Genomic DNA, 16766 nt, shown 5'->3' with positions numbered 1-16766 from the left:
CTCCATGTGTCTTCGTGTCTCGCCTCTTCCTCACCACAGGTTGCATGGTGTGCTCGCCTCTCTGTCCTGTCTGCTTCTGGGATGCTTCAGGGGTGGATGGGAGAGTTGGGAGAAGACGGACTCTTTAGAAACAAAGTCTGGACAAAGGACAGTGGTATGTGCTTTGCGCTACCGCTGTTGATGCTGTTGATGCTGTATCTGATGCTGGTGGTGGTGCTGCTGCTGCGGAAATTGTAGATCCGATCCCATGGGCCTTCAGTAGAAAGCTTTCATATGTTCTACGTTGTGTGCCATTTGCATTGTGGCATTCAGAGACTGCTGCACCGGCAGCAGCAGCAGCAGCACCGAATCCAGGTGGAGGCGCGTCAACGGCGCAGCAAAATGCTGCTGTTGCTGCCTTAAGCTTCACGCTTCCGTCGACCCCGCCGTCGCTGAAGAGGAGACAGGCAGCACCGGAGCAGCAGGAAATGGCGGCTTTGACCCTACCACCTGCAGCAGGGGATACAGCTGCTGCTACACCAGCTACAGGGGGTCCTGATGCTGCTGCGGCGGCACCACCAGCTGCTGTTACTGCCGCCGCTGCTGGTGCTCCCGTGGACGGGGCGGATGGAGGAGACATTGAACTCGATGGAGACGCACCGGAGGCAGCGGCTATGGCAGAGGATGTTGCGGCCTCAGCCTAATTTCGACAGCAGCAGTAACAGCGGCATTGCAGCAGCGTATCTCGGGTGTCTGGAGGCGATGGGCTGCACTGCAGCTGAAGGGACATATCGGAACCGTACATGTGCTTTCTTTGCCGCAGGCACGCGGGGCTGGGAAGCTCTGCGATCACCGTATTAATTTCTTTGTTGCTCCCACTTGTGTGTGGCGTAAAGGGCTTTCAGTTGTCGCTGCACTGCCAGCTGCAGCTGCAGCTGCGGTTGCAGCAGGGGAGAGCGGGGCCCCCCCCTCGAATCGACTACAGGGGCCCTCGGACAACAGTGGAGGAAGGCTCAAAGGGCTTAGGGGCACAGGTGCCCCGCCCCCCTCTGAAGAGCCTACTCCAGCACTTAAGGTGTAGCAGCAACGGCGGCAATGCCGCCATCCGAGGCATAAGACACTACCTATTGCTTTTGGTTTGCTGCTGCAGCAACTAGGCGTGCTGCTGCGGCGACACTGTCGCCGCTGCAGCAGCAGGGCGGGTGTTGGTGGAGCAGTAGCGGCGTTACTGTTGCCTTTGCAGCATTAACGTGACTTCTGCTGCAGCATGAGCAAGATCTAAACTTTTGCCAAGGCAGTAGCAGCATAGGGCTATATAGCAGTACAGTCAATAATAGCCAGTCCACAGCCCAAGTGTATGGCCATTACCACTGCTGCTGCAGCAACGCAGCAGCAATGGCAGTCGCACTTTTACTTAGGGCCGGCTTCGGGTTTGGGGTAGTTATTAACGAACAACATTGCGAGGGAAGGCGATCAGGGTTGACGCCTGACGGTCGCAACACTGGCTCCAGCAGCTGCTCATGCGGCAGCAGCAACACCAAATTGCTGCTGCTGGCGACCCCACGAGCTCCACTGAGGCACCAGGAGGGGTGGGGACCGCAGTAAAACGTTTCCAGTGGAAGTACAAACAGCCAGGCAAACAGAACGCGGCAACTGCGGCACAGTCTAGAGAGCAACGAAGCCAGGCTAGAGCCGCCGGGGCAACTACAATAGTCGGTACAGATTTGCGATTAGCATAGAGAAAATGCCAGAGGCAATATAGTTCCCAGATAATCTAAAGACGTTTAGGACAGCCAGCCAGGCGATATAAGAGGAGCTACGCCGACGACGCCCTAAAAAAGGCGGACCGCCTGAGGCAGCTGAAGGGCCCACTCCCCCAACGGGGGCGCCTGGTTGCTGCTGACGATAATGTCATACCTGCAAGGCAACAGCAGCAGCAAGAAAATACGTGCTTCAAGCACCACCGACAGAAGCCGCGCTAAGGGATGGGAACAAGACAGCTCAACTTGTGAATGCCCATGTGAATGCCCTGCTGGCTTCTCTTTGACGGTGCTTCCTGCACTCTGCAAGAGCCACTATCTGTCTTCGTACACTGTGAGGTTGTTCTTCCTGCCTGCCTACGTCGCCTTAGAAAGAGTCCTTACCCATAGAGCTGGTGGCTGACGCTCGGTGGCGGGAGATGAAATTGTCGCGCCGTTGCCATTTCAACGACCGCAAACAAAATGTGTCTAAGGGCTCTCTCCACTTCCTGTTGCTGCTTCACATCTTTCGGTAAGTAATCTGCAAAAAAGGGGTGCTCCTGTTGTTGCCGTTGCTGCTGTTGCAGTTGCGGCTGTAGGCGCAGGGCATGCTGCTTCCCACATGCGGCAGTTCCTGCAGTTGCAGCTTCATTTGTAGCTGTTGTTGCCAAGATGCATGATAGTTTGCCTCCCATGTGTCCGCCTTGACAACACTGCGTCGTCCTGCAGCAGCATGTGCTGTTTCGCAAACCGCCTTTGGTTGCTCCCTCGATGCTGCTGCTAACGCAGCAGCTGCTGCAGTTATGCATGCACCAGCAGATTGAGACAGGCAGCAGCCACCGTTCGAACGAGACTCTCTCTACAGAAGACGAAAGGAAACCAAAGGCCTTTGGGCGTTGTATATACAATACAACAGAAACATTGTACTCAGTCTTCTGTTGTTGCCGATGCGAGTTAGCATCGCTCTCCACGAATCCTGCGTGACAAATCAACATGGAAGGATTGACTTCCACAACAGCAGAACCGGCACAACAGAAGAGCAACAGCAGAAACCGCAAAACAGCAGAAACTAAAACAGTACCAACAGCAGGAACTGCGACGACCGTAATTGTCGCCGCAGAGAAGGCTGCAGCAGCAGTGGAGGGTTTTCCACCAGGTTACGTTGTATACTCGTGCGAGCCAAATATTTTGGTGCCTGGTAGTAGTAAAAATACCTATGAATGCTCGCAGTTTCTTTTCAACTTCTTCACTTAGCTGTGGAGCATCGCTCAGGCGGAGGTAGATTAGTGACAAGGGAGCAGAGGCATGAGCCTGAAGGCGCAAGCTGGACGGATCCGTGCCCTCCGCAAGTCCACCAATGCACGCACAGCCACGGCTTCCCCTACCGCTACCTATACAGATACTACTGGAGAAAGAGCTCGTGTTCGCCGGCAAGTGATTTTGGGGAAGGTCGCCGCCGCCTTGCTGGCTTTCATGTCTCTCTGGTGCATCCTTCTGCAGCATTTTTTCTTGCGTCTCTCTGCTCTCCATAAGCCAGGAAGTCTGCTGATAGTCCCACTTCTGCGAATGAAACTGGCTGTTGTACTTCTTACTACTACTACTACTACTGCTGCTGCTGCTCCTGTCTGCGGACGGGGAGGACCGCTTAGAAGAAACAGCCACAGTGATGTCTCCGTTTTTGTTATCCACCCCATCCTGAAAGAAGAGCTGCACTGCAGCAGCAGAGACTGCTGCTTTTTTTGCATGCGTCTGCAGCCTCTCGTTGCAAGCAAAGGAATGAGTGGGCTGAGGAGCCTTCTGCGGTTGCCTCTCCATTGGTAGACGGGAAGATCTATGAGAAGACAAGTTCTGTGGAAGGCGCAACATCAAAATTGTGTGGACAACGCAGCGGAGGGAAGCCCCCAGGAGGCGGAGGGGCACGTGGACCGAATCTAACGGTATTTCAACGCAGTTCGTCTGCATTGTATGGACGACAAATGAGCAAATCTTTAAAAACGCACCTAAGGTTGATAAGAGATGCAAGAATTGAGTAGGAAAGGACAGCTTTCTGCGGAGGATTGGCGCCAGCGGACGTGGTGGAGGGGCCCCAAGGCTATCCTCAGGGTCACCCAAAGACCTGTAACCAGCGACTGCGGTGTCTCTCTGTGTCTTGCATTACTGTGTCCGATCACTCTTCTAAATAAAAGGATAAAAGCATATTTTATGTTTCGAAATAAAAGCAAAGGCATTCGGCAGCCAACACTCCCTTCAGATTCTTGGTGCATGCAACCGTTGCAGCGGTCTGACCACTGGGCTTGCATATGCCTCCAATGGGTCTGTATGCAAAAAAATTGCCTGCATTCTTACAGTTGTTTCTTACTTTTGCAAAACTATTCATGTACATCCCGATCAAATGGGGGTATGGGTGCCGGATGCTGCGCTCCACCACCACACCGAACTACGGAAGCTGCCTCTGCTCTGCCTCTTAAGTAGCAACACAAAACCCCAGCCCACTCCCTTACTGCAGTGCCTGCTCATGCTTAAAGGCACGTAGGAGGATCCATCAGCATTTTCGGGAACGTGAGCCATCAGTGCAAAAACCGTCAACGCTATTCCCTGATAACCTTGGGTGCGGACGCGGTGCAGAGACACACACACTACTTTCCTGTAGCCACCTGTTTCTTCGCCGAACAAGAGTCCAACGAGTATGTACCACCCGAACGCAGCGTTAGAATACACCACACACGTTGTCTCTTCCGTCAGTGTCGGTGGCGCGCGAGTTCGGCTGAGGATCGTCAGAAGATTGAAAGTGTGTGCTTCTGGACCCGGAACTTGAAACACTAAAGTTGGTCTTGCTCTCTAGACTTTCGATTATTCCGTTGTTTTCTTGTGACCCTTGCAGGGTCTCCTGAATATCTTCTGCACATATTTGTCTGTTGGACAGCCAGGCTAGTTAGTTGCATATCCTTTGGACATATTTGTCTGTTGGGCAGCTGGACAGCCTGGCTAGGAGTAAAGAGTCTGCTAAGTGCGCGGACCTGAAGCAAGGCACGGGACACAGTGGGGTTATTTTGGCATTTGCCTAGTGGGCACAACTGCATGACGCCGCCGTCCCGAGTCGCTACTCGTAAAACTTCAGTTTTTTCGCGTTCGCGCATGCTACTCAGAAGACGCGGTAATATAGTGATTGGTAAAAGACGTCTTCATTTTTGCATATGCATGAGCTAAGGTTGCCACCTGGAAGATAGCCCAAGAGGCTCTCTTCGAGGTGGTATCCGGACCAACTTCGGGTTCGACTACGTGCTGCAACTAAAAGAAAGGCTGCCACCCCAAGAGGCTCTCTTCGAGGAGGCATCCGGACCAACTTCGGGTCCGAGCAGGTGTTGCAACTAAAAGAAGTGGCTTCAACTAAAAGAAATGGCTTTTCCTGAAAGAGAATTACTAACCCAACCAACAGCGTGAAGATGCACCGACGCCGGGCGTGCAGCCAGGTGTATGAATCTCCAGCTGAATGTGCGGCGACGGTCCATCATCAGTTCTTCAAACTTCCATCCACTTTGCGGTAGTCAACGTACGCCTCCAGATCCATTTGAAGTACCTGCGTTCCGCAATAACGTCAAGAAGAGACAATGACGGGGCAGCTGTAGCAGCAGGTTGACGTAGCCGTAGCCCAGGAGCGGTGCTTGAGGCACAGCTGCAGAGACTGGTGAAGAGATGACATGCCAAGAAGAGGGGATACCGGCTAATTGGCCCTACCGAGGTGGCCACAATGAAGGGCTGCTTCTCGCAGTAAACAGACTCGCGTACGTAGACGGCACAGGTGCTGGAAGGGAGGTAAATGCGGACAGAGTGCGGCCGGCTATCCTTGGCCTCTGTCGCTGGATGCTGTGTTCTTGGGGCGAGGCGCCCAAACCCCCCAAACCGCCTTTCATCGCTGTCCAGGAACAGCCGCATAGGCTCGTTGTACATACACCCCACATGGAAGCCTTCATAACTCTGTAGACACGTCCGCATACAACACAGGGTAGCAGCTCACTAGCATCACCTCAGGAATAGGTGTCATTACATGCGACCACAAAGCGCCTAAAGGGCTAAACCAGCAGACTAGCAGAAACTGCTGTTGGTTTCCCGTACGAGTGCCAGCCGTCAAGCGGTGCTCACGTTGTGGGGGTGGAAGTTGAATGCAAACAGGCATGGTCCCCGCTCTAGGACAACCACTTGGGCTTCCTCATCGCACTTGACGACGTACAGATGGGCGGCTGACTGCCAGTTGAAAACACTTTCCCAGTGGTTAAGGCAGCAATCAAATAGCTGAAGCAACCAAAAGGGCTCATAAGGCATTCTGGTGACCAAAAGGATGAAAAGAATAGGGAAAAAGATGAGTGCACAGCAAATAAAACCCTGGCTCTACCTTTTTCTGTCATATACTCTGAGTTGTATGCGAGAGTTCTGCGGGCGGGCGGCTGCTAGTGTTGCGTGCGTGGAAAGAAGGTAGGAAACACGGAAGAGGCGGAACAGCAGCAGAAGCAGGGACAGACGAAAGAAAAGTGCCTGACCTCGCACTGGGTGAATTTAAGGGCTGGGCTGTCCGCGAGGTTCCACCGCCGGAAGGCCTTTGCCATAGAAAAATGGTTCGCAGGACGCGGAAGGTCTAGGCCGTCAGGATGCGCGAACTCGTTCCCCATGAAGTTCATGCGCCCGTCAGCCAAGCCCGACCCAAGCAAGCGATACAACCGCCACAGCGCCAAGCCGCTGAGCACGTGCGGGTCGCAGTCCTCCACGGACATGTGCTCATACATCGCCTGAAGAAACAAAGCCACAGACAGTCGCACAAATGACACCATGGCTATATACCAAGAAGGAGAAGGGGGCAAGCCAAGAGCACGAGGTGGCTATGAACAGGAGAGACGTGGCTTGTATAACACTAATATGGAGACAACGGAAAGTAAGATGGGCCCAGAGACCAGCCACCGCATCTCCGAGACCTTCAGGCAACCGATTTGAAATGTAGAAGCCAAGGAAACAACTGCCAAGACAGGTAGCAGGAAGAAACACACGAAGCAAAGAAGACAGTCTCACCGGGCCTATAAGGGCAAATGCAAGTGTGTCGTCCCCTTCGCTACTGTAGCTCCAGTTGGGAGGGGTGTCGTGTTTATTGCACTGCTCGTAGTAGATCTCCCGGGTCTGCTGCGCTATAGAATCCCAGCTGAAGCTGAAGGCCGCCGTCACGCGACCTCGAGAACCCATCCACCGCGCATGCTCAAAGTTTTTCAGGATCTCGCAACAGCCCCAGGCGATACTCCCAGGGGTGGGGTCCTGCAGTGCCAGCGCAGCCGGGGACATATGCGGGAGATCGATGTGAGCGAAAGGAAACAGAAAAGAGGGACCAGATTAAGCGAGATGCAGTGCAATACACCGCTTTTCCAATGAAAACTAGGGGAGGGAGTTGCTGGCTGAGCCTGCCCATTGCATTTCCAAAGCACGGAACGTGCCATCCCGTCTGCTATTACCATCACTCCTTGGGTCTGCGTTAATTCCCTCTATGTGCGATCGCATGCTTTTTTCTTTCCACGAAGCCGTCAAGATCGCGTTTCATCGACACAGATGCACCAGGGCTACGAGAGAAACAAAAGGCAAGGTAAAGGGGGAATCGTGGATAGGCCACTAACCACAAGAACACCCGTGATGTTTGGATTGACAAAGTCCCTGGGCCCCCCGCTGTTCGTTGCAACGACAGGTTTCGAGGCACTCCACGCTTCAAGAACGACTATGCCAAAGGGCTCGTTTCTTGAAGGCACCACCACAGCGTCGCAGGACTTGAAGAGCGCATGCAAAGCCCCGCCGCCCATCTTCCCCACAAACCGCACTGAGCGAACACATAGACGCAAAGGGAGACAGGCCGTCTCCAGAGCAGGCTTCATCAGCCAAGCAGCACAGTGAGAGCCTGCTGACTGGGGACAGACACTGCTCAAACGCCTCGATAACAGCCTGCATCAAGAGAGAGCACGAGGAACAGTGCAGCGACTCCAGAGCAAAAGTGAAGCATGATTATACCAGAGTGGGTGACGCCAAGTTGAGCTGCGCGTCCCTTAAGGCTCTCCATCATGTGACCGTCCCCCACGAAGACGAACTTGGCATCCCCTCTGAACTTGTGGATGAATGGAACTGCCTCCAGCAGAAGGTCGGGGCCCTTCTGAACGACCATTCGGCCTGTGCACCACAATGATAGTCAAGTGTTAGTTGTCTCCTCCTGACGCAGCAGCTGCTGCAAAAGATGCAGCGGTAGCAACCGTATTAACACGACCGCGGAGATTGCCTGGCCCCCCGGAAACTTCAGGTAAACGGGAACACCGTACACACGAGCAGATAAGCCCTGTCCCCATCCCGCCACAAGCACTAGACGCATCGCATTTGCTGCATTCTGCATGGATCTGAAGCGCTGACGGAAAAAAAGGGAAGGACGGAAGATATATGCAGTGAGTCTGAGGAGGCTCATCGTACCCACGAACAAGAACATGGGGTCAAGGGCCCCCACCCCGTATGTATGCTTGACTGCCCCAGGGTCTACCTCGCCATCGAACTTGTTGCAGTTAATGCCGTTGTAAATGACAGTCATTTTAGCTGGGTGTACTCCGTACTGAGCCCTCACTTCCTCTGCCAGCACTCCGCTTACGCATATCACGCGGTCAGCTAGGTGACACGCCTCAGCTGTAGATCAAACGATGGGGCAACAGAATGCAACAAAACCAGCACTGGTTGCTTGCACGGTGTCTGTTGTTGTCTCACGAAGACAGTCACAGGCATCTCACTCCATCCTTCACTCCTATTTACACGCAGACAGTCATCCAGACGCACGCATGCACAGGGACCAGCGCTTCCGAGTTTTGCAACCGGACCGTATAGAAAACATGCACAATGTTTAATTTGTCGTGATATCTGACCCTCGATGTCTCGAATGCGCTTCGATACGCCTCCATAGTTGTTGTTGCCGCAACGGCCAAATTCAGTAGAGTGCATCGTGAGGATAGCAGTCCTACCCTGCAGGCATCAGGCAATGCCAGGTTGTACACACACGTCAAACATAGACCGAATTAACATTCGCTTAAAGGTCTACTCAAAATAAACGAACGGCTCCTCTTAACATAGCTTTTAGTGCAATGCTGCGGGTCCAAAGTGAGGGCTTCTCGAGTGCCTGGGCGCCGGTCGGAAGAACTAACGACTTGCCATTTGCTTGGCCCTAATGAGGGCCCTGCCTGCGAGCCAATCGTGTGCGTGGCAAATTTCGAACTCCGTTCCCATTGCCTCTTCAACGCTTAGCATACACGCGATGAAGCTTTCGCACATGTTTTGGATCTCCACCACAAAGTCTCGGTCTAAGTCAAATGTGCACTCGTGGTACATCACGCCATAGTGCTCCGAGCAGCCGCCACAGGACTCCATGGCGCGCACAAACACATGCACCTCGTGGCCTTGTCGAGAAAGCCCCGCTGCCAGCTCTGTCACATGCGGTGCTACACCTCCAACGGCATGCGTGTGCAAAGATTCCCAAGCAAACAACGCTATCTTCAACCGCCTGCAACAGTAGCAGAGGAAACAGCAGCAGCAGAGTTGAGAGAGCACGAGCAGAATCAACGGAAGCACAGGTGCGTCAACGACTTCTCAGTTGACGCACGCCAAACGGCTTATAATACGGTCCGTGGGGCACAGAAGCTTCCCAAGAGCCAGCTAGTTGGGTGGGTAGTCTGCTGGATAAGTAGAGAGTGATGCTGCCCAAATTAGTTTGTTCACGGACCACCAGACAATCAAACAACTGTGCAGCTCATTAGGCAACTAGAGAAGGGCGACGATGAAACCAGGCTTATATAGCTGAGCAAATACGACTCCAAAGAGCAATGATTGGGAACTGAATACTCAGCTCACCGCCTACAAAACCTGGTGGTGTCCGCGTCTTCTACCGATACAATCACCTTTTCCGTGTTTGGCTTGCTGGCAAGGGCCCAAAGAACTTGGGCAGTCATCCAGCGTCCTTGCCGGTGTCCTGACTGGCGAATGAGGCGGCGGAGGCTTTGGCTGAGGGAGCTGTCCAGTCGATAGTCGAAGCCCAGCCCTCCCTGAGAGATGGGCCGGCACAGGGTGGGGTAGCCTGTGCATTCCTGCGCTATGGAGAGGCGCTGGTCGGCTGGCAGTAGCGCGGTGAGCAGGGAATTCGCGAGGGACAGGTACAACACGCCAGAGGCGCAGAAGTCCCGGCTAAGATATGCGGAGTAGTCGTATAGGTCCGGCTGGCGGAGCACGCTGCGCTGGTCGTACAGCATCCAAGGCACGCCTTCCAGTCGGAAGCCATCGAGCCTGTGAGCAGATCAGCAGTCCAAGACGAGGGAAGGGAAAATAACGCAAGCAAAGAGCCACGAGAGAACCGTACGAAAGGCGCGATAAACCCACAAAGCACCAGCTTTACCAACGCACAAAGACGGCACCGACGTAGAAGGCAAACAGGTTTGATTCAGAGACCATCGCTGCTGTATTGAAAAAGCGCAGGAGCAGATCTACATACTGACCCCTGCATGCCCATCTGCGGCAGGGCAAAACTCGGGATAAACTGAAAAGCAGAGGAAACACACAGAAGGTTTAGTGACCTACTGAAATTCGGTAATCCAATATGTAATATTCGATAGTAGAAAGCGTACAACTTCGGTCTTTGAGAAGTCAAAGACCTTGGCCTCCTCTACAACTCCTGAAGGGCCACTGACGAAGTAGCTGTTATCGCCTCCATCTATACAACCCAAGCCATCCATTACGTTCTTGGAAGAGTGCGCGTGACAAAGGCTTATCAAAACCCTCAGGCCCAGCGCATGCGCTTTGTCCACCAGGGCTTTAAATTCCTCCACTGTCCCCAGACGGCTGCTGACTGCAAAGTGATTCGTCACGTAGACTCCGAAACTAGCAAAATCTGCATGCTCTACCACGTCCAGAAGCTGTCCACACACCGCAGATGGAGAACGAAGGCAAAGCAATTCAGATCAGAACGCAGTCTCCCACGCTGGCATAGTGACACAGCTCCACGAAACACCTATGGACATTCAGTGCGCTGCAACACCAACACGCGTTGTTGCATGCGAACTTCGTGAAAAGCACACGGAACAGCGGATGACTTTTTCAGTTTGGGGTCTGGACCTCTGATTGTAAAGCGCAACAGGAAAGATTGTGAGGGCGGCGCGCACGGGGCACACGCCGACAGAAGCTAGATCCAGAGTTGTAGCGGGGGCCGCAGAAGCAAGTGCCTCCAAGAGTTACAGAAGGAGCAGTACCAGGAACAAGTAAAGGTAGGGGCAGCGCAACGGCAGATAAAAGCCTTGTAATTCCGTTAGCCCACTAGTATAGTGTTGTATCCCAGGTTTCTGATGCGCGGCAACAGCGTCTGCGTGAACTCCACGAAGGTACCGACTCGACCCTCCTCTCCACTAGAGCTGCCAATGTGAGCCTCATATATGGCCGGCGCGAAGTCGTCTGGCAATCGGGGCCTTGGAAACCGAAAGACATGCCGTTCCTACCGCGACAGCAAAGCCGCAGAATATCCTCAGCAGTCCTCTCAACACTCGCATTACAGGGGGTCAGAGATATGCACAGGATTCGCTTTTTTTCGAACGAGAGCAGTACAAGCAAATGCTTTGAGAAAGTTATGGCTGCATTCAGCATCAACAGGTCGTAGGCCAGGCCCCCTCATACTGCAAACGGCCTTCAGAAGAGGAGATAACGGGGAGGAGTGATTCACAACTCCCCGCCTGGCAGCAGCAGGTGCACCTGCTTCGTGAAGCACAGCTTCAATAAGCAAAGACGTAGACCCCATCAGTTCCGACTATGTACAGAAGCTCGATAAAACATAGCCAAAGAACCTCAACACAACACAGTTACACTACCTCACAGACACCTACGTTGTCAGGTGGATTCCACAAAACTGCGTTGAAGAGGCCGGAGTCCTCACTGCGCCAGACCACTCGGGACCAGCTGGGCACTCTGTCTATAGGATCACCTTCTCGAGGCACCACCAACACCCGCAGCCGGCAGCTGCACAGACATCGCGTCCCACAATCCACGACTCAGCCTGCAGTAACTCGTTGGCCAGTCACCTAACCGACACTGCGCCAGCTTGAATGTTGATCCTCAACACCCACCATATCCAGCCCACCGCGATATACATTCATTGCTAAGAGAAGACCATGTGAGCTCTCAGACAGGCTCGCTGGCTTGCCAGCTAGCTAGCTAGAAAGAAAACACAATCCTGGCACCAAGTGTCGTTGCCAGGAGGAGAAACTGGGGCACGCATCAATTCCAGTTTCCTGCTCTGGCCTGCCATTAGCTGCTCTGATGGTGTGATAGGGACGGTAAGGAAGCGATGAAGCCCACCGATGAGAGAGGGCAGGAGACCCATCGGGATTGTCAGGTATGAAGATAGACCAGACGGAGCTTGGCGGGTCGCCAGGTCGTTGTTCAGCTGCCATGTCGAGCTTCGTGCCCTTCAGGGCTCCCAACGAGGCCTCAAAAAAGAATGGCGCAACCCCGCAGCGCTCCCGTTGAAGAGGGTGCGCAGCGCGATCCCAATTGTTGAAGTCTCCAAAGAGATACACTGCCTTGGCGTTAGGCAGCCACTCTCGGTACCTGTACCCTGGCACGCTACAGCCGACACAACACAACCATGACATGCACAACTATCCTGTGGGCTTAATGCTGCAAAGAGAGAGAGAGAGCCAACATATGACACAGCCCCGAAATGCCTCCATTACCGTCTCTACCTAAGTGCGCAGGACACGAACGACAGTGGCCTGAGGAGGCTGCCTGCCGAACAGTCGCTTCGGTTCAAACAGAGTAACGCAACAGCTCCTCTAGTAGTGGAGTCAGAAGTAGAAAAGAGCCAGAACAAAACGCAGGGATAAATTCATAGAGAGCTCATGCAGGGAGAGCTCGCCTGTCTACTACGGCGCGCTGCAGACCGAAGAGCTTGTGGCCCTCCGCGAATGCTTCGAGGCTTCCAAAAGAGTCCTTAATTGCTGCAAGTGTCTCTGTGAGCGTCAGGAATCGCTGGCGGAGTTGGGGGACGAACTCCTGGAGCTTGGGGTCCAACTGAACCACGGCGCTGCCATCCAGCTGCGAGGCCCAGTCACATGTGTCGCGGGGAGCACGCAGCGGGGTGAACGCCGGCTGCAGGCTCACACAGACCGCAGGGGAGACGGCTCGTGAGTAGCGCACAACAAAAAACTCTGCCAAACACAAGGAGGAGGCATGCTTTCTGCGGCAGAAACAGGCACATGCAGAGTAAACGGCGACATCCCCTGCTGCTTCAAAGAAGAGCTAACGCAACAGCAAAGGGTTAATGTGGTCAACAGAGGTACACGCAACAGCTCCACCGTGACTTCCTCGTTTAGCCACTGTATGTACTGTTTCCTCGTGTGTCCATGCATCTGCACCCGCCTTGACCGCTGCGTGTGTCTGTTTGCTTGCCCCTACTACCATAACAAAAGCTGCACTGGTCTCCTGTTGCTCTCTATCCCCGCCTATACTTTAATCTTCTAGCCTCCTCCACCTCACCACTTCAAGGCCCACGGGCGGACCGTAGCAGAGCCCTGTCTGCTCGCGCCGCGTGTGCAAGAGGCCTCTGAAGGTCGAAACTTCTCTCGAGGCCAGAAGCGGAGCCAGAGCCTCCTGCATCTGTCTCCATTCTGGCGAGTCAATGATGAAGCTTCCTTCTTGTTGACTGCAGAGACAGCTAACACCTTCAATTCAACACCTCCAGCCAACAGGCAAGCCGTCAAAGAGACCCCCGGGACGATTTCAACAGCAAACCAACAACAGCAGAAGCAGGCAGCAGTAGCATCCATGAAAAGTTGTAGCACCAAGGCACTGTTGGCCACCTTACTCTCTGAAGTGATAAAAAATTGAGAGACATCTGGGCTCGTCAGCCCTCGCCAGAACGACCACGCTGGCAGCGAGCTCTTGACAGATACTACCCCGTCTCCCTCCTCGCTGTGCCTGCACCCGAAAACACCCTTTGATTACGATCCAACTCAGAAGCAGCTGCAAGGCTGGAGGCGGCAGCGCTGGGTATCGGAGGACCAGTATTTGCAGGAATCGAAACGGTCGTAGCAGAATTAGCATCCGATCGTGGGGCTTAGTGATGTTGCTCTTGGACGCTTGTCTGAGTGTATCTCTGTACCTTGAACTGGTCGGTGACGGGAACGCGGAGACAGCCTTGATAGGCGTGCTCATGGAGGATGTCTCGCAGTCTCTCTGTGTCTCCAAAGATGTCAAGTGTACCAGGAAGCGTCCCCTCGGGGGTCTTTCCGTTGGCTTGCACAGTCTTCTTGGAGGCAGACGAGACACCACCTTTCCGCAGGGTCACTTTGTGCTCGATGACGAGGGTGTCGTCGAGGGCAAGAGGCACGAGGGCCCCAGCCATGACAACCCTGCGGCACCTCAGCCGTACAGCTGCAGCATTAGCTTCCGTCTGCCCCTCCCAACCCATCGACTCCTTAGTCGCGATCTCATTCACCGCCAGCTGCAAGAAGCTCTCCAGCTGACATACAAATGGGGTTTCCTCCTCGTCCCCGTCCCTGCTGGTGCTCATTGTGCTACTACCGTGAGTGAGGGCGTCGCTGTCTCCCCCTTGAAACCCAGCAGACACCCGTGCCTGCACCTGAGACCCGCAACCAGCCCCAGCTCCGGTGCCCAGCAGCAAGGAGGAAACACCTCCTTCTATTAGACGAAACCTCACAGTTGAAGGATGCCTTCGCAGATACTCCTTGCTACCAACGGATGAGGACTTCGGGTTTCCGCACCCGCCACCGCTGTTGCTGCCGTCGTTGCTGCTGCTGTCGTTGCTGGTGCCATTCGTGCTGCTGCTGCTGCTGTTGTTACCGTTACTGTCGCTTGGCCCTGCAACGCCTGCTGCTGCATCCGCTGAAATGAAGGGACGCTGAAGCTGCTCGATTTGCTGCAGAAACCGCTCAGAAACAGCAGAGCTGTCGTGCTCTCGCAGCAGGTGTAGCTGGGTCCCCCTCACCTGGTCTGCGTAATCAATGAAGCGCTCGACCAGCCTCTGCTGCTCGGCCTGAAGAGAAGACGCCCCAGAAACAGCAGAAGCAGCAATAGTGCACAATGGGCACCAAGGTACACTTCACATACAAACTCCGCAGCAGGCGACAGGTACCAGATACAGAGAGGGGAAACAACCAGTCGACCCTCAAGCACAAGGACGTGGGGAGAGGGCAAATTACACAAATTCCGGCAGATGTCTGGGTCGCTAATTCCAAACAATGCAAAAAAGAAGACACGCTTCATTCTTTCTGGCCTGACACCAAGCTGTCACTAATGGCCGCCTTTTGGGCTGCCTTCGCAGCAGAAAAGCGAAAGGGAGACACAGCGTCCTGCAGCACTTCGTAAAGGGGGGCCCTGGGCAGGGCCAACTCTAGGGTCCTCTGTATCCCCCCTACTCACGACAGGCACCGCAAAGAGGGCGTCGGCTGCAGTGAGCCTGTCGGCTCGCTCTGGAGGCACGCGGAGGAAAGAAGAAGACGGGATCTTTGTAATGTACTGCTGTCGCTCTTCGTCCTGGCGCCTTCCCGCCCTTGTAGCCTCTGACTCAGCGCCATAAAGCCCTAAGGAGGCAAAACCCCCAGTTCCTATGGGCCCCGTCATTAGGCCTCAGGCGAGTAGGGCGTGTAAGCAGGCAACAGGGGGTAGCTCCAGCCAGACAGGGGGCACTGGCTATCGTTGCTGGCGCTTCCGTCCCTACGGTGTAGGCGAAAAAGCAACAGTTTAAGGCCCCTCCTTAATTCTGGAGGCTGAGAGACGTATTGAGCCCTGAAGGGAACGGATGGCTGCTGCAGCCGACAACGTATGCTGCAGAGGTGGCGAAACAGGGACAGGCGGACAACCGCGGGCAGCGTTCGTATCCGCGGCCCCCTGGAGAAGCAGCAGCAGCAGCAAAGGGACAGTCTTGATACAACGGAGACACAGGAACTGCAAAGGAGACAGAGAGTATACAGTGTGGATGCAGGCAGAGCAGCGGCGCGGCAACCGATGCCGGCGCGGCACAAAGAAAGGTGCCCGCGGCCCCACAGAGGCAGCTGAATACGAGTTATTGAGGCAACCAGCTCCTTAAATCCTATTCAACTCATTCCAAGTTCAAGTGGCTTCTCCTCGAATATTCTACTTCCTGTCTTCGCGCTAGCTTCCCACAGCACACGCCGAGACAGCCCGCAGCACGAGCGCATGCCCAGGAGCTGTTCTCCTTTCTGCTGCTGCTGTAACCGCAGGTTAAGGTTCATTTGACGGAAATAGAAGCAATGTGCAGCTGTTAAGAATTGAGCGTTCCTCTTTATCCTTAGCTCTGCTTCCTTTGGGCTCCCTAACACCACCAACTGCGCGCCCGACAAACCGTTCCACGGCAGCGAACGGGCCGGGCCGCTCCCTTTCAACAGCCGGGGCAGAGGGTAAGTTTAGAGCTTCCTTGGAATTACACGTCTACACAAGCGTGAATTTCTGCTTTGTAAACAGACAACCAAGTCCAGGAAAGCGGCCATATTGGCCACTCCGATATGTGGCGCACAGCGGTCACTTCGGGGGAGCTTGCTTCTGAATGCCACCGTTAGGAGGAACGGATCGAAAGCGTTTTCGAAAAAGACTGTCCAGTGCTTGATAGTAGTGAAGCGCTAGTGGAGACTTAAGAAAAGGTAGTGTCTTGAATGGACTAATTCGTATATCCCCTGTCAGCAGCCGCGCCCCTAGAAGAAACGAAAGGAAACGGTTATGTGCCCCGTCAAGCTAACGAGAGTATTCTGAATTAACAGGGAAACTTCTGAGACTTGAATCAGTTGACTACGCTGGCCTGTCTCTTCTAGAAGCTCTTTCAATCATTGTAACAATACCGCAGTGTTGCTGTGCCAAGTACAATGCACTCCACTGCTCTTCTTTCGGCACAATGGCTCAAACTGGGATAGTTGACTTGGACCTGTAGAGTCTATACATGAATCAAATGTTAATGCAGCTGTGGCTCTACTAGTCCAGTCCGAAATT

General features: G+C 54.1%; 4 protein-coding genes across 4 annotated transcripts; 1 reads left to right on the top strand and 3 right to left on the bottom strand.

The window, feature by feature from the left end:
• Nucleotides 1-81: 81 nt before the first annotated feature.
• On the top strand, nucleotides 82-683 carry EMWEY_00002900 (hypothetical protein; the record flags this gene model as incomplete). The annotated part of the gene is made up of 2 exons (XM_013479961.1): nucleotides 82-154; nucleotides 313-683. The coding sequence occupies 2 exons, from the start codon at nucleotides 82-84 to the stop codon at nucleotides 681-683; spliced, it is 444 nt and encodes a 147-aa protein (XP_013335415.1).
• Nucleotides 684-1811: 1128 nt separating this feature from the next.
• On the bottom strand, nucleotides 1812-3533 carry EMWEY_00002890 (hypothetical protein, conserved; the record flags this gene model as incomplete). The annotated part of the gene is made up of 4 exons (XM_013479960.1): nucleotides 1812-1896; nucleotides 2124-2311; nucleotides 2630-2694; nucleotides 2933-3533. 4 exons carry the CDS (start codon nucleotides 3531-3533, stop codon nucleotides 1812-1814), a joined length of 939 nt encoding a protein of 312 aa, XP_013335414.1.
• A 1696-nt stretch (nucleotides 3534-5229) lies between these two features.
• Nucleotides 5230-8714, bottom strand: EMWEY_00002880 (glycan synthetase, putative; the record flags this gene model as incomplete). The annotated part of the gene is made up of 9 exons (XM_013479959.1): nucleotides 5230-5295; nucleotides 5454-5693; nucleotides 5859-5960; nucleotides 6254-6499; nucleotides 6777-7013; nucleotides 7367-7563; nucleotides 7752-7907; nucleotides 8199-8405; nucleotides 8639-8714. The coding sequence occupies 9 exons, from the start codon at nucleotides 8712-8714 to the stop codon at nucleotides 5230-5232; spliced, it is 1527 nt and encodes a 508-aa protein (XP_013335413.1).
• Nucleotides 8715-8909: 195 nt separating this feature from the next.
• On the bottom strand, nucleotides 8910-15386 carry EMWEY_00002870 (the record flags this gene model as incomplete). Its single annotated transcript, XM_013479958.1, has 12 exons — nucleotides 8910-9270; nucleotides 9618-10046; nucleotides 10156-10250; nucleotides 10385-10672; nucleotides 11071-11244; nucleotides 11630-11762; nucleotides 12102-12360; nucleotides 12686-12952; nucleotides 13304-13446; nucleotides 13609-13721; nucleotides 13906-14799; nucleotides 15186-15386. The coding sequence occupies 12 exons, from the start codon at nucleotides 15384-15386 to the stop codon at nucleotides 8910-8912; spliced, it is 3357 nt and encodes a 1118-aa protein (XP_013335412.1).
• Between the last annotated feature and the right edge of the window lie 1380 nt (nucleotides 15387-16766).

Source organism: Eimeria maxima, genomic scaffold, assembly GCF_000499605.1.
Source record: "Eimeria maxima Weybridge genomic scaffold, Emw_scaff15, whole genome shotgun sequence".
Taxonomy (NCBI): Eukaryota; Apicomplexa; class Conoidasida; order Eucoccidiorida; family Eimeriidae; genus Eimeria; species Eimeria maxima.
Note: the sequence above shows the minus strand (reverse complement) of the source record. Positions and strands in the feature narration are given on the sequence as shown.